Below are 16,748 nucleotides of genomic sequence, written 5' to 3'. Positions count from 1 at the left end.
CTCCTCCCTCCCCCATATCAGTGACCACTATCCTGATTTTAAAGGCAATCACTCCCTTTAAAGGTTTTTTGGTTTTATCAATCACCCTTCCTCACACCTTATTCCCCCAAGCAAAGTCAGTTCTGTGCTCCCACTATACTTTTTTATTTCAGCCATTACTCCCACATGTGATATGTTGGTTTACATCTGTGAGCTCAACTTAACACCCCAAGTCAAGCAGACGTCGGCGTCTACCGATCCTAGGTCTGAATCCTGGCTCTATCAATCACTAAGTAGCTGTGTAACTAGGTAACTCAGTTAAAGCTTTATGCATCTCAATTTTCTCATCAGTAGAACAAAGATAATTACTAGAATTAGTTTTATAGATAAAATAAGGTAAATATGTCTGACAGAATGCCTACCACATAGTACAAGCTTAATATGCTATTATTGTACCATTCTTTTAGAAAACTGTGGTATGATTAAACCCGGTAATATGTGAAGAATCCAAGAATTCCGGACACACAGTAGGTGTGCACTGTTTGATAAAATGGATGTTCATTAAGACCCTAAAAACAAGAGCAATTTTACATGCTGTCACAATATCAAAGTTGGAACTAAGTAAACTATAAGCTCAGACACTGTGGAGGGACTATAAATTAGGACACTTTTCACAGAGCAACTTGGCAACATCTATCCAAATGAAAAACGTGCATATCCTGAAATTCAATGTAACCTTGTACACAAAAAGATTCGCAGAGGTAAGTCACGCAGGGTGTTTGTTAGTTAAATCATTGTTTCTAGTAACCAAAACTTGTACATAACTCAAAATGTCCATCAACAGAGGAACACGATATAGCCCCTATAAAATAGAACATGGACATGACTATATCTTCAAGTTATTAAGGGGACTAGAAATGCACAAGTTTACAGGATATAATTCATGTGCTGGGGAAAAAGATCTGTGAAAACTATTTTCCGGGAGCCTTAAAAAGCATCTTATAAATGCATTGAAGAGTTTGGGAAAAATAACTTTCTGATGGTTCTCTTTGCAGAGACAAATCAGCTTAGGAAAACAACGGAGTTTTAAACTAAATATATTGTTTTAAACTGAATTTAAAAAATTACACTTCAAGTGTAAATGTATGTATATAATTACATCTTAAAAAATTTTAGGGGGAAATAAAAACTGATCAAGATATTCTACTTACAGGAATCAATTCCCAGAAAATAATCTGAAATGGGTACAATTTATGTATAAAGATGTTTACATCAGTCATTTATATTAGTACAATTTATATTTTGCTAACTTTATTTATATTAGAAAAAATAGCTTAATATCCAATAGTGGAGGATTGTTTTAAGTAATGGTATATCCGTGTAATAGAATTCTATTCTAGCTATTAAAAGTCATGCTGCAGAATAATTTTTATTAAAATGGGAACTTCTCAATACATTAAGTGAAAAAGATGTTACAACATAGTTACGTGCAGTTTGATCTGTTAATAGTTGTTACCTTTAAGTGGTAGGATTACAGGCTATTTTTCTCCTTTTGTTTTTAGGTTTCTTCTCTCTTCTACAGATTTTTAAATTTACTAAATAAGCTTTTCTAATTTCCTACAATGATATGTAATTAGGAAAAAATGCTATTAAAATACATGCTTATAGCTAACTCCGCTTGCTTTACAACTTGGACATTTACGTTAACTATGATGCTAAGCCTAACTACTTTGGTACAAATCCAAGAAATACTGCAACACATGTTTGGAAAGAGTTTATGTGGTGAAAGTCACCATTTCCCAGGAATCTTAATAATAAAATGTTAAAGACACTACTTTGTTTATAAAAAGAATTTATTAGAAAATATTACATACTACATATCTGTTTAATAAGAGTATTGTTTCAGTAGACAGCACTCCATCCTCATACTACAAACAATGTCTCACGGACCATGGAGCAAGCACTGTGCTTGTGAAGCTACATCTTTTGGATGGAACATTCAAGCAGTACACACTGTGGCCATTTAAAGGAAAATAATGGGAAAAAAGTAATTACCAGAGGAGAAAAATCAAAAATTTTGGAATGTTAAAATAACAACTAATTTCAGTCTCAAAATTCTAGGCGTCAATATAGCCTAAAACATCAGTCAATGTGACTAGAAAGTTAAAGAGACCAAGGTTTCAAAGGTTAATACTGAATCTTCATAAATAACAAGAGGAATCTGTAACCTCACAAAATGTTTTTAAGTTTGTGCACATGCAAAATTAATGTAAATTTCTGATAAAATGGGAAATGTTAAAAAGCAATGTATTTTTTTAACATGAAGCATGCACTTTCTAATACATTCTTAAATATTTCAAAGTTGATTCTAGTCCAGTAATATTCTTCATTAGCTATTTCAATTGCAGGCCAACCAGTACCCCAACCAGATACAGAGTACACTCTTGTTATTCAAGAAAGGTGGAATTAATTCTTGGCACTGCTACCAAAGATGCAAGACTTTTAACTCTTGACCACACCACCTATTTTTTCTTCAAAACTTTTAAACATGTTTGCACAAGCTAAACAGCATAAAGCAAATTTTAAACTGTCATCCAACTCCCAAATGTCACTGAAAGAAAATGTCGGAAAAGTATGTTGTGTGATTAATCAATTTAGGCAATTTGCTACAAAATTTTCTAAATGTGAACCAGCTTTAACCCAAAATAGATTAAAAATTCACACAATTGTTTCTAGAGTTCAAAACTGAAACAAATGAGGTGTGCATTGATATCTAAAACAGTCTTAATATTTTATTAGAAGAAATATACTTCCAAAACTCTTTCCCCATCATAATCTAAACACAAACCTTAATTAAAAATATATATAAATCAGTAGAATACCATATTACAAATGCCCAGAAATGCAGAATAAAGATCAGAAACTGCTTGGAAATATTTCTACCACTTTTGGGATTATACTCATAATCTAATAAAGATTATGAACTAGCACAATCATTACTGGGGCCAATATTTCAAAATTCGCCTATCAAAGCTAGCACCAGGAAAGTATTATACACATAAAATTGAGAAACAGATAATCTTTACTTCAGAAAAGCACAGTCCTAAAGAGTATTGCTTTCACTATTTAGCTAGTACAAGGGTCAGTCTGTCTCACTGAGGCACAGATCCATCTTTGTGCCATTAACATCTTATCTGAAGTGCTTTCCAGTTATTTGGTATCTATTGAAAACTGTTACTGGAATGAAACAGTTTATCATGGAAATAATCCATTTTTTCTTCCAAGATGCCAAATAAAATAATAAGGCTAGAACATTTTAAACTTACCTTTAATAAAAATAGTACTAAAAAAAAACCAATCTCTAGTCCCTGAAAGCCTAACCAAGACTCCATTATTTAATTCCTCTCCTTTTTCCAAAACATCGGTTTTAATATCTAGAATTTCGCAACATGATTAATGGCCACCATATGGTCACCAAATTAACACTGTATTCACTGTAAAGCATTTGGAGATTTCTCAAATGTGAAAAGTATTTCATTAGTGATTAGTCAGATGAGCAACAACCTGAAAGCCACTGAAGCAAGTGTCATGATTCTACTGTAGCCACAGGGAAGGGAGGGTCACTACTTAAAAGCAATTCTCCAATTGGCACAATTTACCATCTCTGATAAGTAGAAGATATTATGGAAGAACATAATTTTTACAAAGTCAACACTTTCTCCAAACAGGTCTTCTAAATTCAACAGAGCTTAGACTGCCGAAGTTGTAAATCTAGCAAATCAAATTGCTTCATTTCAACTGGGGGAAAAAAAGGCACAAAAGAAAAACAAGCAGCATAACCTTTATTTGGTGATACAATAGGTGAACAGTGTTCTAAAGTTTTGAACACTGAATTTTACTCGTGTGATAATTTGTTTTCTATCTAAGCAATTTACTCAGATGTGTGCTTTAAAAATACACAGTAGGAACCCTGCAATTGGTATGTTATTAGAAATATTTTTCATGGTAATACATTATTTATCTTTGTATAATTAGAGAGAAAAATCATAAAGATCATACTTTATTTTTAGCCTGACAGAATAAATGTATTATATATATCTCTTCCAAAACCAGTGCACTCAGAAGTTCCTCATTTATGCACTCCATTGTTCAAATCAAAAAGCTGTACATCTTCCAGTATCCACAATATAACACAGTCCTAGTAAAAATGCACATTCCTTTAACCCCTTTACTTTCCCTTGAATTTGTTTTTATTTTGGGGGGGGGGGTGGAAGGGAGGAAAAGATATAGAAGTTGCGGTGCAGAACTATATTTATTTAGAGCAAAACATTATATCCTACATTAAAAAAAATAATTTTATCAAAACCAAATTTCAATCACAGTTATGATTTTCCATTAAAGGTACATGTTGAAATTGCACTTTGCAGGTATCTTGATAGTGTCCTTTATAGTGCTCCCCACTTCAGCCTATGTTTTTATCAGTAGATACAGGTTCTTCCAGAGTTTTCTTTTGGCTTCCCTTCCGTGAATATTTGTATTTGTCTACATAGGCTTTAACCAGATTTGCCACTTTAGTAGAATTTACTTCTCCACTCTTACTATGACAAACCTATAAAAAAAAGAAGGGGGAATATTTTTTTCATACCTTAAACAGATTAAAGGAAAATGGAAAGCTTTATGAAAAACAAATATGCCAAAGAGATAACCAGACATTTTTTAATGTTTCATTATCTCCTGTCGGGTACATGTTTAGTTATCTCAAAAGGTAAAAAAACAGACAAGAATGATACAAGCTACCTCTTACTATTTTAATTAATTTAATTAAGCATTCCTTTATTAAAACAGGCATGTTCAGAATAATATGTACATAACTCCACTAAAGCTATAACTTACTTTATCTACCGCTTTCCGCACAATCTCTTTATATTCTTCCTTGGTGATATCTTTATTTTGATAAAATGGCTTAATGGCCAATTTCACCTCCTGCGCTGCTCTTTCTTGAATTTGCAATTTCTGATGAGAGGAAAACGTATAATTATTATTTGCCCAATCACATACTTTCAAAAAAAATTCTTTAAAAATATAAAATTGAAAACACTGTACATTTACATTATTGCAAGGAACTATTCAAATATTAGTGTTATAAATACAAAATAGTTATTTACTAACACATACCAAACATTTCTAAAAATAAATATGAAATACTATCAGTAATTCAATTGGCACCAACATATTTAGACAGAACCCTTTAAATAATGTTGGAATTTAAGGCTATCAACAATAAATTCCCTTCACCACTTATACAATAGAAAGCTGTTATTTTTTCATGTTTATCATATACAGAATTATGTAGGTTGCTCTCAACTTTGAACTTGCCTTGTCTGTCTTCGAGCTATCTGCGCTGGCTTCCACTGTAACACTTACTTTGCTTTCTGCCAATTTTACAGCAGCATTAGAAGCTCTGCTGTGACTTGATGACGAAGTATTACCAGAACTTGGTCCCTGAACTGTTCCCATATTTCCTGGGGCTGCTGTCGGAGCAGGCAAGACTGGTGTACTCATGTTATTACTTACATGAGAAGCACTAGGAATACCCTGTTTTAAAGAGTTATCATCAGTTAATGAATTACTTGTACTCAATAAAAGTCTTTTACTCACCTATTAGAAATAACATCAAAAAAAAAAATCAAAGCAATCCAATACTTAAATACTTAAGGGAAATGCATATTTCAGGTCATTTATATCTAAAGGACTGAAGAAAAATGAGTAACATTCTTAAACAGAGCCCCATTTAAATATTTCATGATGACTTTAAAAAAATATATATGTATTGTAATGTTCTGACAGCAATACTAAAACCAACAAGAAGCAGAGCAGCATTAATAACAGTATCTTTCCTACAAGGCTCTTTAGAGTAGGTGCCCCCCCTTCAAAGATGGAGGAAAGTGAGACAGTGAAGTCAAATGACTTGCAGTGAGTTGACAGCAGAAAAAGATACAAGATCCCAAATTCCCACTCCCCTTGCTCTTCCAACTCTTGCTGTCAGGATTCTAGAATTTCTGAGATGTAGACATGAAACTATGATCAACACAATGTTTACAGATCATTATTGAAATTTTTCTATATTTAAGAAGTGCCTCAGAGGCACTTTTTTCAGCATGGTAAATTCATGAAAATGAAACACAGACAGTAATGGACGATGAACAGCTTTATCTGGCGTTTGAACAAAATGGTACAAGGTTTATCACAGTACCCAATCACAACAAGTTCCCACCCCCTAAAAGTCCAATAAATCAGGGAAAGTGTCCACCACTTGATTCTAGTTTGGCTCATAATTTGGTCTTTTTAATCTGACCAAAAAACCTGTTTGGGTATCAGCAATAGCCTATATGTAGCTCAGATTTGACACTATGCATTCAGTTCATTTTCTCATTTGGGAGTGGGAGGTTTGGGGAAGGACAGTGAAAAAGGGGTTATGAAGGTTTACCATAAACCTAACCAAATAAGTCATTGTGTATGGATATCCAGCCAGGAAGCCCTTTCTTGAACATCTGTCCCTAATAGCTAAATGTTTACAATGGCTATGTTGATTAAACTTGAGTTGCTGAAAACATACCTGCAATTGCTTTCCATCTGGCTGTGAAGCAATGTAGCTGACTTGCTGGGATGGAGGGGGAGGGGGTGGTGGTGGTGGTAGTCCCTGAGATACACTGGTAGGAGCAGCTACCTGCATGAGAGGCACTCCTGTGTGCAGATGCAAGGGCAGCTGAGGATGAATGTTAAATGGACTGCGCTGGAGATTCATCAGAGGAGCATGAACACCCACTGGATATGGGAAGATATTCATAGGCTGGTGTTGTGCATTCATTTGTTGCTGCATTACATTCATTTGTGGTTGCATCATATTTATAGGTAGCTGAGAACCATCACCTTGTTGGTTTGTTTGGTCTTTTAGGTTAGAATCTATCAAAAGAAAAAAGGCTTGTGAAAAAAAATCATGTTACAAATTTCTTTAGCCAGAGAAACAAAGAACCACTGGTTACAATAAAATAGCAATTAACAGAACACCTAAACCAATACCCAATTATTCAGTTTAATCCTGTCATTCCTAAATAATGTGGGCTGATTTTCTAACTGAAAGAAAACATTCAACTAAAATTATTTTAAAGCATAACTTCACACAATAACATTGGTCAGCACTCACAAAGAATCAGTAGCTCAAGAAACTTCCTAGTTAAAGAAATAATCACATAAAATTTAATTAGATTACTAAATTAGAAGGTTAATCACTTTTTTAAAATCTGCAACAGAGTTTTTCTTGCAATGTTCCCAAGAGAAGTCAAGGAAAGATAAACCTTTTTTAGCAGAGTGACTTATTTATAGGAAAACAATGATCAAAAAAATTCAAGTGCACACATCTGATATAAATGAAACAGAATTTAAATCCTGCATAGGACTATCTCAAATTCTTCTACTGTAGCAAATTATACTTAAAATATTTATGTTTTTGGCAAGGTTTGGGGCAGGCATGGGGTGAAAAAAGAAAATAAATATTGAAGTGTATATCTATTATACAATACAAAGTGACTTGTAAATAACTGGGATTCATTTTAACATAAAACTATAAATAGGGATTATTTCAATTCATATAAATAAGGTATTAAATTTTTAATCTCTTTCTTCAAATAAAAGTGTTGATAAATAAACATAATGTTACCCTGTTCAGTTGTTTCCTCCTCTTGTCTCATCCATCCAGACTGTGGACCTGAAGAATTCCTCCCTCGTCGTGAATAATAGTTTTGTACATCTGCTGGCAGAGTCTTTCTCACAGCCCAACTAGATGCAGATGTCCACCCCGACCTATCTGCCGGTGTATCAAATGAGAACTCTTGCTCACTTTTCCGTTTATAGGGTTGCTGTTCCACAAACTTGAAAGTCTCATTCCCTGAACTATTTGAATTCCCTGAGAGGGGTTTTCGGTTTTGCCACCTGTTTTCATTTTGATCTGTGTAGGCAAAACCACCTCTGTAAGCACCTCTGCCACGGTTACCTCTACCACGGTTAGACATCCAACCTGAACCAAAGTTTTTATTCCAAGAATTCCCTGAATTTTCATTTCTATTTTCTTCCCAATGAGAATCTTTTAACTTTTCTGGATTTCTGGTCCTCGGATCAGGCCCAGAATTTATTTTTTCTGTTACCCAACTGGGACAGTCATTTCTATGTTTGTCAGCAGAATTTGAATCATCAGCATCTGGACTGATGTCATTTTTTTCTTTTCTTGTATTTTCATTCTGTTTCTCTGAGTCATTCTTTCTGTATCGATCATTTCCCCGTGGACATCTCCAACCATCATTTGCCCATCTTTCCTTCCATCGAGGAGAATAACTGACTCTGTCATTTCTACCAAATGATGAACTCTTACTTTTTGTTCTAGATCTTGATGGTGACCTAGAACGAGATCTGGACCGAGACCACCTTCTGGTTCTCCTTTCTCTATCTCGATCTCTCTTTGGCCCATCTCTATCACTTTCTCTTTCTCTGCTCCGGGACCTGGATTTTTCTCTTGGGGAGGAATCTTTCAGTCTTGACTGAGATCTTCTGTTCTCTCTAGAAGTGTCTCTTTTTGGGGAGAGTGATTCAGATCTTTTGCCTTCCCTCGTGCTATCTCTTTTTGGAGATCGAGACTGAGATTTCCTCCTTTCTCGTGGGTCCTTTTTTGGGGACTGAGAACGAGATTTTCTCCGTCCTCTTGCAGATTCTTTCTTGGGAGATGGTGATCGAGACTTCCTGCTTTCTTTTCCAGTTTCTCTTTTGGGAGATGGAGACTGAGACCGCTTCTTTTCTCGTACAGTGTCTTTGTTGGGAGACCAAGTTGTAGATGGAGAATGAAATCTAGATCTTCGAGTACGAGGCTTTTTGGCTTTATCTATCGTATCTATTGGGATTTCAGATGGTTGAGATACAGTTTCAACCTTTTCATTTGAAGGACCAGAAGATGACATATTCTTTTGGGAACTGTGCTCCATAGAATTTTCATTCAATTGTTTAGCATCAGCATTTACAGATGGTTCGAGTTCAGATTCATTCTGGTCACTGCAAAATGAATCACATTCCATAGGTATCATTTCATTATTGTCCTCACTAAAATGCTTCTGAATCAGTGCAACATGTGTTTTAGGCAATTCTGTAGATCTGGGACGTTCAACCAGAGATTCAGTCTTTTCTTCGAAAGATTTGTCCAATTTGGTGTTAAGATTTTTTTTTAATAAATTGTTTTCAGAGTCTTGAATACTATTGAAATTTTCATTCCCTGAAGTATCACATGTTGCAATTATTTCTGCATCTTCATTTTCAACATGCCCAAGCAAATGAACCTCTGAGCTCTCAATAGATTTTTTGTCCACTGTTTGTATAATTCCACCCTCAGAAGATTCTAATTTGGGGCTGTCAATAAGATGTTCTGTTTTTACTGTAGAATCTTTATGATCAATAATTTTTACTATAGGACTCTCCATAACTTTTTCTTCATTAACCGCTGACTCTGCGTTCTCAGGGATCTCACCTAGGCTTGATATAGGTTGGTGTACTTCAATTTCAGATCCTGAACATGTAAGAAAATCATTTGGAAGATGATCTGTACATCCATCTGCTTTTACTTCTGATTCTGAAGGTAAAGCTATTTGGTCTTGATTTTCCAATGGGTCACCTCCTTTATCAGAAGTATTCTTAGAAATCTCACTTTCCAGACATAAAATATTAGCCTCTATACCCGTACTCTCAACTTTTTGAATTTCCTCCTCCTCTCCAACTAGCACAGGAGGATCTTGGGTACCAGATTCAGAATATAAAGATTCTACTCTTTCCTCTGTATCATGGGTCTCACTATGTTCCTCACTTTCTTGTACTGGCTCACTGCAACTTCTCAAGCCATTAGCAGACTCATTTTCTACATTTATCTGCACAGTGTTACTACTTTCTACATCTGATTGATGTTCTTTCTCTAACACAGGTGGTATGTCAGATTCTACTATTTCTTCATCTACTGAATCACTGGAAGATGATTTTTCAGGGGGAGGTACAGAGCTCCGAAGTTTCTTTTTCAGTAAAGGTAGTTTTCTTCCTCTTCTTACAGACTTCCGTTTTGGAGCCTGCCTTGTTTGCTTTTCTGACTCACCTGAAGAGGAAACACTTACAGATGGATTATTACTATCTGGGGCATCACACCCAGAATTATTTGATACTGGGGACCTCTGAGACTGAGTGACTGGTTCAGCTCTCGTGTTACGTGTAGATCTCCTTGTAGGAGTTGTTGCTGCTGGTTTTCGTCTTGATCCTCTGGTGCTTGAGGTACCAGAAGTTTGCTTCTTCTCTTCTCCTTCTTGAGTATGTGCTAATGCATATCCTTTGCAAGAAGTACCTAATAATACATGTTTTTTAAAAAAGTAAAAAGTAAGTGTATGTTTCAAAAATGATAATAGTTTGGCTTAAGCTTATTTTAGCATAAAATAGACATCTACACAACAGAGTGAAACAAAATATACTTGTGAATCAAATTATAAATAAATGCATAGCTACTAACACCTGAGTAATACCAATTTTTTAATGCTACTGAAATGAGTTATCCCAAGATTTGAATCCATGTGGGCAATTTTATAGGGAAAAAAACAAAAGAAAATATGTTTCGTCTGATAACTGCCATTTGCTTAATGAATCACTAGGCAAAAGCAAGAGACAACAGCTATCCACAAATAGTAAAGACTCAAATTATTTGTTCATAATTAATAGGAGATATTACTTTAAAGATCATGGTTTGAACATTGAAGCCCTAAATAGAAAGGAGACTTCTAATCAGTTCCTCAAAGACATGAAGTTGTAATTTCTTAAAAGGGATTTTCTAGTTGGGACAATTTTAAAGTCAAGTCACTGTACAAATATTTATAGAAATATCTAGGACTTACTATCTATACCTTATTTTACACTTTTTCTAAGTCATCAACACTCATACTTTTTATGAGACTGAAAGAGGCTAATAATTTTTTTAAACTAGAAAGAATTTCAAAAACTTTACCAAAATTTTCTAAAGATATGGTACTTGTTGGAAAAATAGTTCTTGGCAACACAGAGGAGATGAGAGGAAGGACTTCTGTTTCAATATTCCAGGGTATAAAACTAATTCTGAAAATTCAAAACAAAATAAAGACATTTTTGTTTAAATGGTTTAAAAATTAAACCAGCAATTTAAAGGTACTAATTTTCCAAATCAGGTTAGCAACATTAAAATACAGGGTGCTTAAATTATTTTTTGCCAAATAGCTAAAAATGTAAGGTCAAGGTTACTCATTGTTCAAAGATGGCTACCAACTGGCTGCAAAAAACAAAAACAAAACAAAAAACCTTTTAAAAGCATGTTTTTCGCTAAATTAATAGCAAAGGGAGATCAAAGGCAACTTAATACATAACAGTTGTTTCTTGTTTAAATAAGTTAATGCAATACTTTGTCAAAAAATTTTTTAGCCTTTTTTTCCCACCACTCTAAAAAATAATAAATTTGGATAATAAAATGCAGATAAATAAAATACACAAATGAAATGGACAGATTTTAAGTGCACAGTGTGATGACTTTTGACCAATGTATATACCTGTATAACCTCCACACCAAACAAGAAATAGAACATTTCCACCATCCCAGAAAGCTCCTTCATGCCCCTTGCACCAGCCCCTCTCCACTTCCAGGCAACCAAAGAGATAATTTAGTCCAGTTAATCAAATCAGGTTTTAAAGAAATTATCAAGGTCAAAGGGGAATCAGTCCATAAATTTAAAAAAAGTAACAAAAACCGAAAGTAAAACTACATCACTTGAATTTTGAATGTGATAACCATCATGGATGTTTATCACATTTTTTATTAGACTTCTTTATGTTTTTACAGCATATATCAAGGCCAAAAACATCAAAATAAATACATTTTTAAACAGGAAAAAAACACCTGATTTCTATTGCTATGTTATATTCTAAAATTCCTCAATCTGAGGATGATGGCTCTTCAAGGTTCCCAGGGTCTCTATGGACCTGCTAAGACCCCAAAGTTTCTTCATTCACAACCAATCCACCCTCAGCTTCTTCCTACTCTGATTCATATTTTGTTCAGTCAGGGCTCCTAACAAAAGACTATCTCACCCAGTCTAAGGTGAGATTCTGGAGTAGGAGGAAAGAAGCTTGAAAAACAATGTGCAACTTGCACATGTACAAAAAAAACAGCTCTAAGAAAAGGTTTCATATTATACATATCTGGACTTTCTAATTTTACTTATGTTCCATTGTTATTCCTAGAGGGTGAAGGCCCCTTGCAGAACTGTATTACAGTGATATATAAAAGTTACAGTATGTTACAGGAATGAATATAAAACTCTGGCAAGGAACTTGGTCTTTACATAGGAGCCTGATTTAAGTATACATCGTGTACCTACCGATGTGTTAATATCTTCAGAATAAACTAAGAAAGAAAGGGCTAGATTACAGAAAGTCATGAATGCCAGGGCAAAGTAGGGACTTGATCAAGTAGTTATTTAGAATAACACTGTGGAGATGGGAAGTGTCATGATAAAATCAGTGCTTTAGCTAATAGCACACAGGGAAGATTGGAATGGAGGAAAAGACAGAAGAAGGATGGAAGATCTGAATGCTATTACTAATAATGAATCTTATCATTTGGGTGCTCTCCCTGTTAAAGTAATCAAATATCTACATTTATTAAACAAATAAATAAAATATTCTTTACTTTTCAAGGGGTTCTTTAAATAGGGGCTTTTCATTAGGCATCTGAAACACCAAAGTTGAATTAAACAAAACTTTCTTAGAAACATACCTATTGAATAAGATACCTCTATGCCTTATTAATGATATCTTATGCACATGTTAGCGTGTAGACACTTTAGTAAACAATTTTTTTTTACCTTCCAATTCCAGGTAATGTATCAGGAAACCACGACAATTCCAGTTCCTGTCTCTTCTGCCTAATCAATGCACTGATTTCATTGACTTCTATAAATTCTGTACTAAAAGATAAATTTTAGACCCTCATCAGAATTCCAAATATTTAAGTTCAGAATAACAACTGGGTTATACCATAAATAGCAGAAGTTTTTATACCTAGCATTATAAATCACATTTTTTAAAAAAAGAACCTTTTTCTATTTAAACACTTTCAAAATGAACTCATTCCTAAACTAAAATTTTTATATTATAAATCTAAATTGTACTAATCTGATTCATGAAAATAACACTTGAATTTCTATCTTAAGTGACAGAATTTTTAAAAAGTCAATTCAGACTAATATCCTTATTATTGAGAGAAAAGAGCAACACTACTTCTATCCCATGAACCAAAGTTGCAGCAAGCAGTTCCAGCCAAAATTCTAGGTGTAATAGTTTGCCATCTGAAACTAAGCATAAGACAAAAGAAGAAAATAAAGGAAGGCATGGTTATTTTTGTAACCAAAAATGGGTACACTTCAGTTTTTCAAAAGGCTACTCGGATGTAATTGTTTTCTTTGGTACCTTGCCAGCCTCTAAAATTAAATCACAATCTTAATCTGTCTTGTTCATTCAACCAACTCCACGTGATTTTAAAACCCCAACTTAATCTTCAAATTCCACAAATATCTACTCAGTATCTATAATGCCAGTTACTAAGGATTCAAAGATGACTGAGTCTACTCTGAAAGTGTTCTGCTTTATTAGTTACTTCCCTCATCATTTAACAACTAGCCTACTTCTCTATCACATAAAAACCTTGTGTAGAACAACTTAATTTATTATTAATGAAAAAGAAGACCACTAGCATAGGCAGTCACTGCATAATAGAGGGTCACAAAGTAACAGGTTTCCCTTTGTTTATTTGCCAAAAGAAACAAAAACATAAAACAAGGTGCTTTCATAATGTTTGTTGAGCCAAGTTTAAGTTTCTACCAAAAGTTAACTATAATAATTAAAATATCAAATATAAAAAGCATAAATTAAAAGCAAAAAATACTAACCGGTAAGCTGTACAGGTAAAAGAAGATTCTCCAGTGTGACTACTAGAAGAGAAGATACTGGAGAAAAAATTTCTGAAGCACTGATTTGTACACGGATTTGATCTTTGAGGCTAGAAAAGTAAAGAGAGGTTGGTGTTACAGCAAACAAAATCTTTCCATAATAGGTAGGTAATATTGGGTTAGCCAAAAAGTTCATTTAGGTTTTTCTGTTAAATCTTAACTGAAAAACTCGAACGAACTTTTTGGCCCACCCAATAGTTATATTTAAATATTTTGATATACCTGAGGCACTAGAGTTATGTACCAAAACAATAATAAACTATTATTATCTAAAAAAAATATTTTTCTTTATTTCAACAAACCTTATTTGTCTTTATTATTGCATTTTCTTTTCCTCCCATTTCACTGTATTTAGAGTTTCCTGTACAAAGACACAAAAAGATCTTCCCTTAATTTTTATTTTAAAAGGTTTTAAACGAGTATTAACACTGGCATATTGACAAGAGAAGGTTGAAATGTGTAGAAAAGTTGTATTTAAAATAACAGTACTTGCATTTATATAATTTTTTAAAATGCTAATTTTATCTTGTTACGCCACAGACAAAAGGAAAACATGAGGCCACAATACAGAAAACCAGTGAAGCATGTAAAATTGCTATGCTCGGAGCATTAAGTATTAAAATTCTAGTCAATATTTTCTGGCACCATGTGCAAACTTAAACTGTCTTATAATAAAAAGCATATAAAAGAAGTCAAATTATTTAATATAAATAATGCACTTAATATGTCCTTTCAAGTTATGACCTAAACAAGAGGTACTGTTAACTCACCTCAAGTAGAAGCTGACCAGGGGAACTGGGGCCATCAGCCCTTGTCAACCAGAAATTACCATTTGGCCACAGTCACCAACTTCAATTAAGTACCCTCCCCCTTCCTCCTCAAACTTTATAGAATTAGGAAAAGTAGAAGTGTTGATTAAAACAGCTTTCGCTATAGCAACGTTTCTGGTTGTATTGCTTACGACTTATTTTTTGGATTTACCTGTCCCATCTGAAAATTTATTTCTATGGATACATACTTCCAGGTTAAGGAAGATGAAGGACGAATAGTTTCTGCTAACCACAAAAATTGTGTTAACATCTTTATAGATTACTGCTCTTGGTTTTTCTTTATCATCAAGCCTATGTTATTAGTCATCTCTACCTATCAACACACTTGTCTGCAATAAACTGCTGCTGGTACTGCCACTGCTCTCCCCTCAGAACTCTGGGAAAAGTTTACAGTACAATCAACAACTGGTCTTTCAATCTCCAGCCAAGCTTGTCTCACAAAGGCCCTACTAACTTTGTTCAAAATAAATCAACCTGACTAACTGGGAGGCCTGTTTCCTGCCACTGCAAGATTGTAAGTATTTTGGGTTTCTTCTGTCAGTCCAGTTGGTAACAGCCTACTTTCTACTTAATAACATACTAATTTCCTTTTAAGTTACTGTACAACAGCTGTATGGTTTCATGCTATTATCCATCCTTCACACATGTCCCACCCAGAACTGTTGTAACAAATGAAATTTCATGCTGGGGAGAGGGGTGCTGGCTGAGTTCCAGGAACTTATTTTCCTACCCTTTGATGTATATTTAAAAGATGATACTGATTTTTTCAAGTGGTTAAAGAAGCCAGGAATAAAAATGTGATAGGTACCCAGACACATTCTTAGAAATAACAATTTCCTTCATCTAGACCGAGAATTGCTGTGTTGTAGCTACACAGTATTTTTTATGCCCAAAGGATGCTAAGTTGTTCTCATTCAGGTTTCATTCACTCAATACTGAATAAGTACGTACTGTTTACACAGCATTCCTTCACTTGGAAGCCTATGTCAAGAAGCCACCACAGATGAAATGCTCTCTGTGGGAAGAACTGTTAGTTTTCTGGCCAATGCTAAGTATGAAAATCTTATCCAAAAGCTATTTCACATATTTCTGGGTAATTCTCAGGTGATTATGAGCAGCTCCAATGGTGGATTTGTCTAAACTGTGGTTTCCTAGAGACCATTTCACAAGTTCATTCTACTAATCTATCCTTTGGGCAGCAGTGATACATCTTTTCATTTAATTTTTATCAAAGTAATGCATGTACATACTTTAAGAAGTCAAACAGCATTTCTAGACTTATTTAAAAAAAAAAAACGACAGCAATCCCCACTCCTGATTTCAGCTCCACCAAAGCATTCATCAAATCCTTTAGCTGTTTCCTCTCATATTTACGTCTTTATTTCTAAATAATATGCTTATACTACTCTACCTTGATTTTTTTGGTTTCAGATATTTTCCAATTTTTTTTCTATAGAAGATAAAGACTTTTGCTCCTCTACCTTAATGTTCTTTTGATATATCAACACTTGACATAAGCAATATTACATAATTATAACTATATAGACATTCTCAGCTGAACCATGTACTGAATTATGATTACTTTTCTTGCACAACTTCTTGCTTCTCCTAGGGATAACGACTGCTTTGTTTTCTTTTTTCTTTAATACATTAGCTATCATTAACTTAGCTAACTCTACAACAAAAGTATAAATCTCCTCTTAATACACTCAAATACATCAATTCATCCATCAAGTTTGCTCCCCACTCTCTTGGAAATACTCTTCTTTTGTCTTGCTCCAATCTGAACTGATTAACTCTCTAAAAGCTGCTGTTCAACCGTCATTCTGAGACTTTCCTC

General features: G+C 34.1%; 1 protein-coding gene across 4 annotated transcripts in view; it reads right to left on the bottom strand.

The window, feature by feature from the left end:
* Nucleotides 1-1,814: 1,814 nt before the first annotated feature.
* Nucleotides 1,815-16,748, bottom strand: part of SCAF11 (SR-related CTD associated factor 11) — a 79,312-nt gene continuing 64,378 nt past the window's right edge. For 2 of the 4 annotated variants that reach the window (XM_061204821.1, XM_061204822.1), the window contains 9 exons: nucleotides 14,381-14,439; nucleotides 14,019-14,128; nucleotides 12,936-13,037; nucleotides 11,051-11,157; nucleotides 7,697-10,399; nucleotides 6,596-6,942; nucleotides 5,356-5,574; nucleotides 4,873-4,992; nucleotides 1,815-4,588 (listed from right to left, as the gene is read on the bottom strand). In XM_061204821.1, coding sequence (XP_061060804.1) covers nucleotides 4,442-4,588; nucleotides 4,873-4,992; nucleotides 5,356-5,574; nucleotides 6,596-6,942; nucleotides 7,697-10,399; nucleotides 11,051-11,157; nucleotides 12,936-13,037; nucleotides 14,019-14,128; nucleotides 14,381-14,439 — 3,914 coding nt within the window. In that variant the 3' untranslated portion in view covers nucleotides 1,815-4,441. The remainder of the gene's footprint in view (nucleotides 4,589-4,872; nucleotides 4,993-5,355; nucleotides 5,575-6,595; nucleotides 6,943-7,696; nucleotides 10,400-11,050; nucleotides 11,158-12,935; nucleotides 13,038-14,018; nucleotides 14,129-14,380; nucleotides 14,440-16,748) is intronic. The other 2 variants (XM_061204823.1, XM_061204824.1) reach the window with 2 other exon arrangements.

The sequence above is a fragment of the Eubalaena glacialis genome, chromosome 11 (genome assembly GCF_028564815.1).
Source record: "Eubalaena glacialis isolate mEubGla1 chromosome 11, mEubGla1.1.hap2.+ XY, whole genome shotgun sequence".
NCBI lineage: Eukaryota > Metazoa > Chordata > Mammalia > Artiodactyla > Balaenidae > Eubalaena > Eubalaena glacialis.
This window is presented reverse-complemented; position numbering and strand designations above follow the sequence as displayed.